This window comes from Alosa sapidissima, chromosome 5 (assembly GCF_018492685.1).
Source record: "Alosa sapidissima isolate fAloSap1 chromosome 5, fAloSap1.pri, whole genome shotgun sequence".
In the NCBI taxonomy this organism is placed as follows: domain Eukaryota; kingdom Metazoa; phylum Chordata; class Actinopteri; order Clupeiformes; family Clupeidae; genus Alosa; species Alosa sapidissima.
In genome coordinates, this window is record NC_055961.1 from 36,785,344 (window position 1) to 36,798,636 (window position 13,293).

General features: G+C 38.1%; 1 protein-coding gene and 1 long non-coding RNA gene across 4 annotated transcripts in view; both read left to right on the forward strand.

Annotated features, from left to right (window-relative positions):
• drd2b (dopamine receptor D2b) overlaps positions 1-9,280 on the forward strand; it is a 36,164-nt gene extending 26,884 nt beyond the window's left edge. For all 3 annotated transcript variants that reach the window (XM_042091354.1, XM_042091353.1, XM_042091352.1), the window contains 2 exons: positions 6,615-6,957; positions 7,099-9,280. In XM_042091354.1, the coding sequence (XP_041947288.1) occupies positions 6,615-6,957; positions 7,099-7,295 (540 nt within the window). In that variant the 3' untranslated portion in view covers positions 7,296-9,280. The remainder of the gene's footprint in view (positions 1-6,614; positions 6,958-7,098) is intronic.
• LOC121708651 lies at positions 1,546-5,763 on the forward strand. The gene is made up of 2 exons (XR_006031727.1): positions 1,546-1,797; positions 5,643-5,763. It is a non-coding gene; the product is annotated as an uncharacterized LOC121708651 (long non-coding RNA).
• Positions 9,281-13,293: the final 4,013 nt, after the last annotated feature.

The window sequence follows — 13,293 nt, forward strand, 5'->3', positions numbered from 1 at the left end:
GCATAGTTAGCATAACTGTTAAAAATGATTAGCTAGGTTAGCTAAGTCACATGGTTAGCATAGTTAGTATGCTAGCATAGTTAGCATGCTAATTAGCATAACTTCTAAAAATGATTAGCTAGGTTAGCTAAGTCACATGGTTAGCATAGTTAACATTTTAACATTGTTAGCATGCTAGTTAGCATAGTAACTTGGTTAGCATTATTATAGTGCATGCAAATGCACTATATTATTATAGTAACTTGGTTAGCATTATTACTTGGTTAGCATTATTACTTGGTTGTTATTCCACAGGCTTCTTCTGACTTATTTTTATTCTCTATTATTATTATTCTTCCAGGCCCTAATTTGACTTGAACCGCTTATCGTAGAAACTTGGTTCAAACTTTGACATGTAGCTCTTGAACCAAATTTTCGTTCTATGACTTTTCATATTTCTACGACTTTTACTTTTTGAGATATTAAATAAAAATTCCCATAGACTTAACATTGGCTTTATGACATCATAATAGGCTATTAAGGAATTAGAATGCAATCAACTGCACCTGTGCTCTCTCACTGACTGCCTGCAGCAACTTCAATGGAACCTCTTCTCTGTGTCCCTCTCCATTCAACTGAATAGCTCACTTCTCATCCCAACTTTCTTTCACTTCCTTTTCTTTACTTTCTCTCACTTACTATCTATCTCTCTATTTATCCCAAATTCAATAACTTTCTCTATCTATCTCTCTATTTATCCCATTTTCTCTATCTATCTCTCTATTTATCCCAATTTTTTTTACTATTTACACATTATATAGCATGGTAACCACTATAATGACCCTAGCAACAGCCTAGCAACCACATTAAATACCCTAGCAACAACCTAGCAACCACTGTTATAGCATAACAACCACTATCATTATCCTAGCAACAGCCTAGCAACCACCTTAAATACCCTAACAACAACCTAGCAACCACTTTTATAGCATAGCAACCACTAAAATTACCCTAGCAACAGCCTAGCAACCGCCTTAAGTACCCTAGCAAAAACCTAGAAACCACCTTAAGTACCCTAGCAACAACCTAGCAACCAATTTTATAGCATAGCAACCACTATAATTACCTTAGCAACAGCCTAGCAACCACCTTAAGTACCTTAGCAACAACCTAGCAACCACTTTTATAGCATAGCAACTACCATAATTACCCTAGCAACCAACCCAGCAACAACTTTGCATGCACTGTATTTCCTTCAGGAAATGCTTTTCTAGTTATTATTATAACCTTTTCTTTTTACCTTTCCAAGAATTAATGCGACTCTAACCGCTTAACGTACAGAAATGTTGAAATAACCGTTCTGAAGGTCTGGAGTGGGGCAAGAGAGTTATTTTTTCAGATTTTTAAAAAAGTTTTTTGAGAAATAAGGGATTAAAAATGGTAAAAAGCTCATTTTCCCCCCATAGACTTCAAAGGCTGTGATGTCATAATGGCCTAAAGGCAGCTGCGCTTGTCAAGCTCCCAGAGAAGTTCCCGGGCTAATTAGAAACGAATCTTTGATTAGAACACTGGCACAGGTGTCACCTGTGAATTCAACGGTCTCAGCTCCTAATGCATACAATCTGGTGCTCCCTAAAACTACATATCCCGTAATTAACTTGTGCGCATGCGCAGTAGCGTTCTCCTTGCCTCATTTATTCCTACCGATTCTACAGGCACTGCTGCTGTCAAGCATCCTCTTAAAGAAAGTTTACGTTCTTGTTGTCTGGTTCATCCAACAAACGACGACGAAACGGACGTTTTCCTACCACACCCAATGTAAGTTACAATTATTTGTGTTTTGTATTTGAATGGAGTGTGTGAAGTCTGTTTAAAACGACTCGGCTAATCAAGTAAGCAAGCAAGCTGGCGTTAGCTTTAAACTTGTAGCTTAGCAACATAGTAAGTTCATGTTTCTAGGTTCGCGGTTGTGTGCAGTGGAGGCGGTAGCAGCTAGCTAAGCACTCAAATTGCCAGCCAGCCACCTTTCGTAGCGATAGCTGGCCTGATGAGGGAAATGGCAAACAATCACTGGCTGAAACTTAGCCTTCGTTTTAAACTACGTTTGTATGAGTGGCTCAATGAGTTAAATCTCCAGTTACAAGGCTAACCGTGCTTTCTATTTGTCTCGTAAATCCGCCGTCCGAGTTGGAAAGTGTAAATTACCTTTTCTTGCGGCATTTTGGGCAGGCACGCCCACTTTACCTTGGAGTACCTCGGAGTTAATGTTGATGTAATGCTCTTACACACTAGATTACATTGCTGCTTCAATCCGGTCGCCAATTCATGCATTGCACGGTTTTGCTGTGCCTGCAATACAATGTAACGATTTGTTTTCCAGGCGTTTAGCTAGAGGCTACATGTAGCACAAAACAATAACAATGACTAGCCTCCTGCTAATGCCCCTCGTGGCTCGAGAGAAACGCGTTCCTATAGCCACTCATTCGTACATGTTGTACGAGTGGGTGTACGATGATTTACAAGACAAATAGAAAGCACCATAAGACAAGCACCTACCTCACCTAGCAGATCTAAGATTACTGCATTCACCAAAAAACTTGAGGTATGGGACAGGCGCCTCGATCGCGACAGTATTATGCCTTTGAGAATCTGAGTGAAATCACTGAAACGTCTGATTCGGGAGCCACTGTAGGCCTACATCACATCCCTGCAAAGTTTATTTCAAAAATATTTCCCAACCAGCAGTGATCCATTTAATGTAGCATGTTGGTATTTCATTGAATATATTGTACAATGCTGTAAAATATTGGCCTATGCTTCCTAATATGTTGCTGGAAAACAGAAATATGTGTGTTTAATTTACAATGGCACATTATGTATTTATTTATTATATCTGCAGCACCAGCTGATTTTAACTGCTGCCGAGGATATATTTACAGTGCATGAAAATGCACTGTACTGTTCTTCCTAGGCTTCTTCTTATTCTTCCTTCTAACGCGTTTAATGCAGCTTCAACCGTTTAACGTAGAAACTTCATTCAAACTATATTACGTAGGTCTTACTTAGGACATGGGTGCTATGTATTTTTCATCTTTGTAACTTTTATACTTTTTAAACTATTAATTAAAAACTAATCAAAATTTCCCCATAGACTTAACATGGGCTGATGACATCACAATAGAGCCGTTAAGCAATTAGAATCCTATGCCAGGTGGTCAGGCCACCTGGATCAACTGCCAGTCTCAGGCTTTAAGCATACAAACTGGCACTATTAAGACTACACATCCTGTTCATCTTCCTCTGCCAAAAACTGTTTCAAAATAAAAGTCCTCACTAATATATTTCACTGTTAAACAATTTAACCCTTTAAACTACTGAACTTTTTAACTGTTCAGCCATTGTAACTGTTACTTGTCATCAACTATGACTCCTACCCACTGTAGCTAGTTAGCATGGTTAGCATAGTTAGCATGTTAGCATTACTAACATTGTTAGCATTTTTAGCAAAACTGCTAAAAATGATTAGCTAAGTAACATGGTTAGCATAGTTAAACATGTTAGCATTGCTAACATTGTTAGCATTTTTAATAAAACTGCTAAAAATTATTAGATAAGTTAGCTAAGTAACATGGTTAACATAGTTAGCATGTTGGCATGCTAATTAGCATAGTTAGCATAACTGTGAAATTAATTAGCTAAGTTGGCTAAGTCACATGGTTAACATAGTTAGCATGTTAGCATGTTAGTTAGCATAGTTAGCATAGCTACTAAAAAATATTAGCTAGGTTAGCTAAGTCACATGGTTAGCATAGTTAGCATTTTAACATTGTTAGCATGCTAGTTAGCATAGTAACTTGGTTAACATTATTATCTAGTTAGCATAGTAACTTGGTTAACATTATTATCTGCTAGCAAACATTAGAGTCATTCTAACTGTCAGTTATCATCAACTATCTACCTAAATAATTTAACCATTTAAAGTATCCACCTATTTAACTGTTCAGTCATTCCAACTATATTAAACCTCATCTACTTAGCAACCAATATAGTTTGTTTTTACTCTGTATGATATTTTACATAATATTTTTGTATTTTCATGCACTGTATTTCCTTCAGGAAATGCTTTTCTAGTTATTATATTCTAACGCAGTTAATGCAGCTTCAACCGTTTAACGTAGAAACTTCATTCAAACTATGTTACGTAGGTCTTACTTAGGACATGGGTGCTTTGTACATTTCATCTTTGTAACTTTTATACTTTTTAAACTATTAATTAAAAACTATTGACAATTTCCCCATAGACTTAACATTGGCCTTTATGACATCATAGCAATTAGAATCTTATGCCAGGTGGCCAGGCCACCTGGATCAACTGTCAGTTTCTCAGGCTTTAAGCATACAGTCTCATTCTCTTAAGACTATTCACCTATTTAACTGTTCAGTCATTCCAACTATATTAAACCTCATCTACCTAGCAAATAATTTAACCATTTTAACTATCCACCTATTTAACTGTTCAGTCATTCCAACTATATTAAACCTCATCTATCTAGCAAATAGTTTAACCTTTTAAGCTCTTCACCTATTTAACTGTTCAGTCATTCCAATTATATTAAACCTCATCTACCTGGTGCAGTCATTCCAACAATATTAAACATCATCTACCTAGTTAGAGGGGATGCATCCCCTCTATTGAAATCCGAAAACTTCTTCTTCTTCTTATTATTTTTCTTTTTACCTTTTTGTGCGCGCTATTCAGCCCAAACCGCTTAACGTACAAATTTGGTTCAAACACCGTTCTGTAGATCTTCCAAGGCTTTACCGTCCTATCCGTTTTTCATTTTTGAGAAGTTTATAGTTTTTGAGATATTTGTAATTAAAAGTGTATTTTTCCCCCATAGACTTGAATGGGGGCTGTGATGTCATAATAGAGCCAGCTGTGCTCGTTAAGTAGTTCTCAGAGCAGTTCCCAGGCTAATCAGAACACTGGCACAGGTGTCACCTGTGAGGAATTCAACTGTCTCAGCTTCTAAGCATACAATCTAGCTCAGCTAGCAGCAAGCTCAACAGCCCCACCAACACCCTAACCAGCAGACTGCATCCCCTCGTGTAATTCCTCGGAATTGCATTTCTAGTTCAGTCATTCCAACTACATTAAACCTTATCTACCTAGTAAATACTTTAACCATTTAAACTATCCACCTATTTAACTGTCCAGTCATTCCAACTATATTAAACCTCATATACCTAGCAAATAATTTAACCATTTAAGCCATCCACCTATTTAACTATTCAGTCATTCCAACTATATTAAACCTCATCATGTTGGTTGCCAATTAGCACATCATCTGTTTTAACAATATATTTCACACCATATGTTTTGCATTTTCATGCATTGGTAATTCCCTGGAATTGCGTTTTCTAGTTGGAACTTGTCATTATTTCAATAAATTTGACAATTTTAAGTTTGACCTACCACTTTCTTAGAGCGATGAGGGACAGGTGGGGTTTAAAAATGCCCCCTTGATCTAAGTGGGGAATGAAAGAAAAAGTTTGAGAACCACTGGCGTAAAATAACTTGATTGTAGGCTTAGCTGTTAGTTTGTTGCTCAGTTGAACATATTTATCTAACAGCTGCCCCCCCCCCCTTCTATTTCTGTTAGGTGCCGCTTCACTCTGCTACTGAAGGATCAGGCTGACTGCAACTGCTATGGATGGCAGGAAAACACAGTACACGTGAATTTCTAGATGAAGAGTGAATAAATGCACTTGCTTAACTGATAACAAGTTGTCAATGGTTATTTATGCAAGCTTGTGTAGCCTAAACAAGACAGACCTAGGCCTAGCCAAATTTATCCTGGCTGTAGATAAAGCAGGATATGAATTTCCCAATATTTTGCCAGATTAGGCTAATAGTGGTTTACTGAGGTTTAATATCAATTGAAATAGCACTGAAATCACGTTGATCTTTAGTTTGGTTGTAATTTCAACATTGTTTCAATATTAATTTTAGTGGAAATACCATTGAAATCCCATTGATCTGTAGTTAGAATTTCAACGTTGCTTTAATATTAATGAAGGGTGCAAAAGTGATGTAGAATAAATGTTGCAGTGCGACGTTGATTAAATTATTTTAACGTTGACAAAGTAATTGTTAGCTGGCTGCAGAATGAGCAGTCATCAACACCAACTGAAAGCCCCGTTTTGCAGGTACAATAGTCCTGCATTGCATACTCTGAATTACATTTTCCAAAGGCCAGCTTTCATGCTTGTGTCACAACTTCAGAACGGCTTGACGCACATGCTTTAAATTTGGTGTGAACATTTGTATGGACTCACTGATGAAGTCAAATGTCAAGGCCAAACCTTGAGTGTGATATCTCAAGAATGCCTGACGCACAAGGTTTTTTGGTACAAGGGTTTGTATGAACGCAAAGATCAAGTGATTCAATGTTTTTTTTTCAGGAATCTCCCCACCAACATTAACCCAGCAGCTTTCCATCCACTATTGTAATTCCTCTGGCATTACATTTCTAGTTCTATTTAATCTTTACATTCTCAAGGGTTCTTTTCCTTGGTCTGGTAAATTGCTCATCTAATCATTGCCTCATGTATGCTTGCCCCTGTAATTGCAGCTCCTCGTCAAGGATGTTGCTCTCCACGGCAGTGAGCTGGAGATGGATTTAATGGTGAGCACCTCTCCACCGGAGAGGAAGAAAACGCTTTACCCAGAAACAGGCCAGCTGCGGCCATCTGCCGTGAACGCGGACGACCCCTCTCAAGTCGAGAGGCAGGTCAACGGGGATGAGAAGAACGGCCACACCAAAGAGGGCCAGTCTCCGACAGCTGGCAAAGCTCTAGAGACCCAGGCCTTGCCCAATGGCAAAACCCGCACCGCGGTGAGCAAGGCGCAAAGCAAGAAAAAGATATCGCAGCACAAAGAGAAAAAGGCCACTAAAATGCTGGCCATTGTCCTGGGTAGGTGGAAGTGTTTGCTTGCAGCCACAATGTCATCGGATCTAAGTGCCTTGCTGCAGCTATTGCCGTTTTTGCCTGAAGAGGCAGGTACTCAAAGATGTCAACTCCATTGTGTAATCTCTCCTGTGATCTCTCCTGCAGGTGTGTTCATCATATGTTGGCTTCCGTTCTTCATCACACACATCCTGAAAACCCACTGCACCAGCTGTGTTGTCCCCATGGAGATGTACAATGCTTTCACATGGCTGGGGTACGTGAACAGCGCCATCAACCCAATCATATACACCACCTTCAACATTGAGTTCCGAAAAGCATTCCTAAAGATCCTGCACTGCTGATAGCACTGCTTAGAGCTCACTGCTCACGCATGGTACTGGGAATCAACATGGAGGCAGGAAGAACAACCAACTGTCCATTGAAATGCTGAAAAGAGAAGGTCAAATCACCTCAGGATTTCAACGCTAGGCGAGTTGAAGCTATGACTTGACAAACAGATTCATTACACACCGGCACTTTGCTCACACCTCAGTTGAATGTACTAGTAGGGCTTTATCAGTTTTCCCTTTCAACAGTAAAAACACCCTCCATATAGTTAAAAAAAACAGTTCAAGTGATGAATGGACTGGTGATTGGAGCCAGTGGCCATTTTTGGAACACTCAGTGGAAACTCCCACATTATGGGGAGGATCATAGGGATTCATTAGTGGGTCAGCTTCTCTTTTTTTCTGTAGCAATATAGATGTTACAATGTCCCTGTAAGGGCCATCTTGATGTACATTGTGCAGAACACAGAATATTCAGTATTAAGTTATGTGTTAAATTATTGGTGTGTCAGGCTATGTAAATATAAGACAAAGAGCTTTCTGTATAGTGAAATCATGGCCAAAAGAGATGTATGAGACAAATGTATATTTTGCAAATTAAGGCCCAAAATCAAATAATGGCTTTCTAAATGGGGATCGTCCTTTGGGTTTTAAATTCAAATGGGTACTTTGCCATGTATTGAGTCATTTTTACATGTCAGATGTCATGTGTTTTTTGAGAACAGCATTTTAATTGAACATAGAGCAGAGTCCTCGTTACTGGGACTAGGTGACGTGGACACAGAGTAGATCTTATATGAAGATACACACACTGGACTGTGTCTGTTGTGACTCAGAACAAAAACTGGACCTCACAGATCTTATGTGTCTTGGTGAAGGACAGAGTGAATGCCCAGCATTAGTGATGATTTGCTAAATGTTTGCAGTAATAAGGTAACACTCTAATGCTCAACCAGTTTTGTTGCAGACCATGCCTTTAATATATGTCTATATATGTACATACATATACATGATGTTATATTATAATCATGACATCACACAATGCAGAATTTGCACAATGCTGTAATCTGCTGTTTTAGAAATACCATTAAGACATATTTCAGCATAGTTGGACTATTAACAATGTATAAAAGTATGACAAGTGTCATAAAAGAAAAACCTGAAATTACAGAGTGATGGTCTACTAATTTCTATTTAACAAATGTCATACATTGATTTTTATTATTAATTCTCTCAAAACTATGTGTGCCAAAATATGTAAAATACACCATTATGTTGAAATGCTTTAAATACTTTTAATCTAAGATAATTGTTTTCAACTGCTACTGGAAAATACACAAGCAAATATGAATGTTACATGCGACTCCAAGCGAATGGAGAGCCATGAGCCTACAAGCCTAATTAATGAAACCTTAAACAGACGCTTCATTTAGTCTTCTCTCTCACTTTCCTCATTCAGATTTGCTGTGCTTTTGGTCACAATTAGATGTTAAAGAGAGTTACTTTGGACAGCCTTCAAGCTGTAGAATTAAGCATCATATCAAATACTTTTATATTTGGCATGAAACTCAAAAAATACCAGAATGGGCATAGAGCAGAAGTCAGTTGGCTTTGTGTAATAGGCCTTTTGTGGCCATGTAGGGGTAAATTCAGAAAGCCATTGTTTCATTTTGGGAACTCAAGCCCATGATAAAAGACAAGCATGCATGTTACACGTGTACTTTTTATGGTATCCTGGCCAATGTGAGTCCCTCCACAGCTGCCTAGCAAAAAAAACATTGATATTTTAATGAAGCTACTGTATGTGAACTATGTAAAATGACAAGTGGACCATTTTCACTATCATGTATAATATATTTTTTTTTTTAGTGTATAATTTTCAATTGTAAATAAAAAAAAACACATATTGGCAAGGGGTCATATGTTCACACATGCAAGCTAAAGTCATAAGGCTGTGCTTTAAATTGTAAATTGTTTGTCACTAAATTCTATTTCTTAATACATTTTTGACTGGATTTCTTTTTGTTCTGGTTATTGTCTCTGCAGTGTGCATATTGTGTAAGGTGCCTGTAGTATAGAGTGTGCATTCAGTGAAAGGGACTGACACTCAATCATTAACTGAAAGGGACTGACACTCATAATCATTTGCAACTGGCTAGTCTTAAGTACAATAATTAGCTAAATAAAGAATACATTCATAAACTTAACATCCAAGCTAGACCTACTACTAACAAGAAATACAGTGTCATTATTCATTTGATTTTAAATTGCTTATTAACAGTTTATGATGACTGTTGGCCTTTACTAAACATTGTAGCATGTGAACACATATATTGCTGAACTCTAACACTGGGCAGGAATTTATTGGGACTAAAAAACAGTCCTGGACTTTCTTCTAAGGCCTTCTACCATACGTTCACACATATACTCTACATGTATCTGTCTATCATGATACTCTTTCATAATACTATGCCAGTCAAGGAATCACATTCAAAATAGCTGGTGACATGTTGCCATTTCCAAGAAGCAAATGTGATCTGTGCTTTTAAGTATAGCACTATGAGTCTGGGTCAAAAACTAAAGGCTCAGGTCATCGCCATCTTGTCAAGAATCCTAGCAAGATGGCAGCGAATAGGTTATGTACTAATTGCACAAACAGTACATTTTATATTCCATCCAACCAGAACTGCCTCCTCAAACTAAAAAAAAATATATTTTTCCAAATGTTTGCCTATGTTGGCGAATTTGAACAGGTAACAGCCAGATGTGGGCCAGGTCAGGACTGTATTTGGGAAAGATCTGGGTAGGATTCCAATCCACAGTCGTCTGCTATGACTGGGAGACAGTCAAAATAATTTCACAAAAAAATAAAAATAAATAAATAAATAAAAACCTGGCTCACTGATGCACTGATAAATGATTTGGCTGTGAGAATACTGTTGGCCATCTTTGGTGTCAGAAAAACCACAGAAGAACAAAGTAACTTGCCTAGTGCAAAAGGAATAATGATGCTTTGGCACACCATGCTTGTCTTACTGAGTTGGCTGTGACCACCCAAAACCATGCCAAGTCAATGTTATTTTTGCATTCTATGCAAACAGTGTTGGTTTTTGTTGTTGTAGCTTAGTGACAGTGATTTTACAGACATGTATAAAGTGGCTGGCACTTTATGTGACAGCTCTCCTGGAACACAACCCCATTTCAGAATCACAATTCCAAAAGATAACATTTCTAATCAGCATTTCCATTGTAAACTTGTGCTGTAGTATATTTCTATCTCTATAGGGTAACACAATCTAGAAGTGCTGGGCATTGCCAGCATTGGAGAGAAAAATCCAAATCCAAATTCCAGACAAGCCCACTGTGACATAAGTCATACGTTTCTTATAGGGAGGTGGGAGGATATTTGGTGCCATAACATCCTAACTGCATATTCATCATTTATGCATATCATGCATGTGTTATTTGTGATAGTTCTGGCATTACAATTACAGGTTGTACACCTGTTCTAATGGAATGCATTAACATGTAGGACAAAGTGGGTATGACAAATTCTGTATGTGTGGACCCTGTGTTAGACAGGCCATTAATAAGACACATAATAGCCATACCATTATGTAAATAAATTGAGACTTAATCAGCAACACCTGCAATCACGTTAGATGTATTAGATTTTAAAGACAATAAAATAAATTCAGTGTCCTACTCAGAAGGCCCACAAGTGCTTACAGAAAGATCAGTTACACTTTACTTGAAGATATCTACAGTACATTAGATTGACATGACACTGTCATGAACGTGTCATAAACATTATAAACAAGTCACAAATGTTTATGACATAACGCTTACGTACATTCGATTCTGTCAAGTGTCTTTCCGTTTTTGTCATGACAAATTAGGGTTAGTGTTAGGATTATGACAGTGTCATAGGGCAGCCGTGGCCCACTGGTTAGCACTCTGGACTTGTAACCGGAGGGTTGCTGGTTCGAGCCCCGACCAGTGGGCCGCGGCTGAAGTGCCCTTGAGCAAGGCACCTAACCCCTCACTGCTCCCCGAGCACCGCTGTAGCAGGCAGCTCACTGCGTCGGGATTAGTGTGTGCTTCACCTCACTGTGTTCACTGTGTGCTGTTTGTGTTTCACTAATTCACCGATTGGGTTAAATGCAGAGACCAAATTTCCCTCACGGGATCAAAGAAGTATATATACTTATACATGTCACTCTTAGATACCTTCAAGTAAAGTATTACCAAAAGATCAATTGATGAAGACGCCCAGAATATTAATGTGCACATGCAAACAAATAAACACGTATACAATTTGCTCTAATAGAGTCAGTTGGATTTTTTTTTTATTTTCAATGCTCGAATTCTGAACACTAGATGAAACAACTCAGAATAAGGAGTGAACCTTAGACAGTAATACTTTTGCCAGTTATGTCATTGTGTAAATTACCCAGCGGAGGAAGTACAAATACAAATGTCTGACAAATAAAATATCATACACATTCTGCATCAGATGCAGTGTCTATAATCAACACAGATGACCTTTTAAATAAGCACTCTCTTATAATTGCTATGTTTCTTAGCCATGGCATTAGGGTATCCATTTTTGTCTAAAATATGACACCACATCAACATTGTTCATATCAAAATACAGCAGTGATTTTTTTATTTTAATTTTGGTATTCTTTACTATATGTAGGTAGGCAAGGGATTGGTTAGCTCTTCATCTGCTTCTATCTTACACTTTACATCTTTTGTCTCCCACGGCGTCATCATCTCGACACATCACCTTCTCTAAACCGCAGCAAATGCAATAGACCACAAACCTTTAACTACAATTAACACCCACAAACCCCGGAAACTGGGAGTGGAAATGACATTATAATTGGATATGGAGTGATTAGCACAACTTGCAAAAAGTGATTGGTATTGAGTGGTGGGCCCACGTTTTGCCTGCAGAGGTAGAATTTGTTTTGTCCGTAATCCCATTATTGTTCCTGATGGAGGAAGGAGAGCCGGGTTTAAGGTAGAGATGACCTTTAGAGATTGGCATGGTTACACACTACCCCCTCCCCCCCCCCATTCAATTCATGGTTGAGTGAGGAGGTGATGGAGAGGTACAGATGATTTTCACTACCCTGAACCAATTCTGGAACGTGAGCCATGGTTGTGACAATGGGCCATTTAGAGCTGTTTGTTGGCGTTGGCCTCCTTCATTCTCTAATCTACTCTTTTCTCTGTTTTTGTCAACAGCTATTATTTGCTAATGACGTTATTGTTAACATCTGCACGACAAAGTGCCTTTCTGTATCTTCATGTACCTTCATGTAATATTCATCTAATCCTTGCCCCCTTGGTCTGTGTCCCCATTGCTGCAGGATGATCTCTGTAATTAAAATCTGTGCTACTGTGTGAATGTTCACAAACAGATCATCTCCGGAGGTCCGAGTCACATAACGTTCCAGCATGTAACATTACAATACAAGGCATTCTGAAGAATTTTGAGCCTAGGTGGGCAGCATGTGAACTTTTTACACAGTATTTCTCTACAAGCTCTAGAAACTACTGCTATAATAAAGCACTCTGTTCCATCAGTGCATGCTCTCATTGCAGTAAATTCATTAAAATGCAAGAATACTTGGCAAAAACAGTATACCTAGATATTTCTGAAGTGTCCCCACATAAAGAACGATTCTGTAGGATGTGAACAAGTCAACAGTTAAACGAGTTTAATTTTGAAAAGGATTAAATAGATAATATTCTATGTTTTGCCATCATTTCGTCAATTCGAATAGTTTTTTTTTTTTAATGACACCTTGACACCTATTTTTTTTCTTCTTATCCTGATGAATCTCAAAAGAAACATATTCCATCTTTGCCTAAATCTTAAATGACAAATGAGACCTCGTGTTAGGCTATAAGTGTCTTCACTCAAGTCCCTCAGCAGTCCTCTTAAAAGAACACAGTGAGAAACCTTTCCTTTTTCATAGATAGTGCTTTGTGTGTCTGT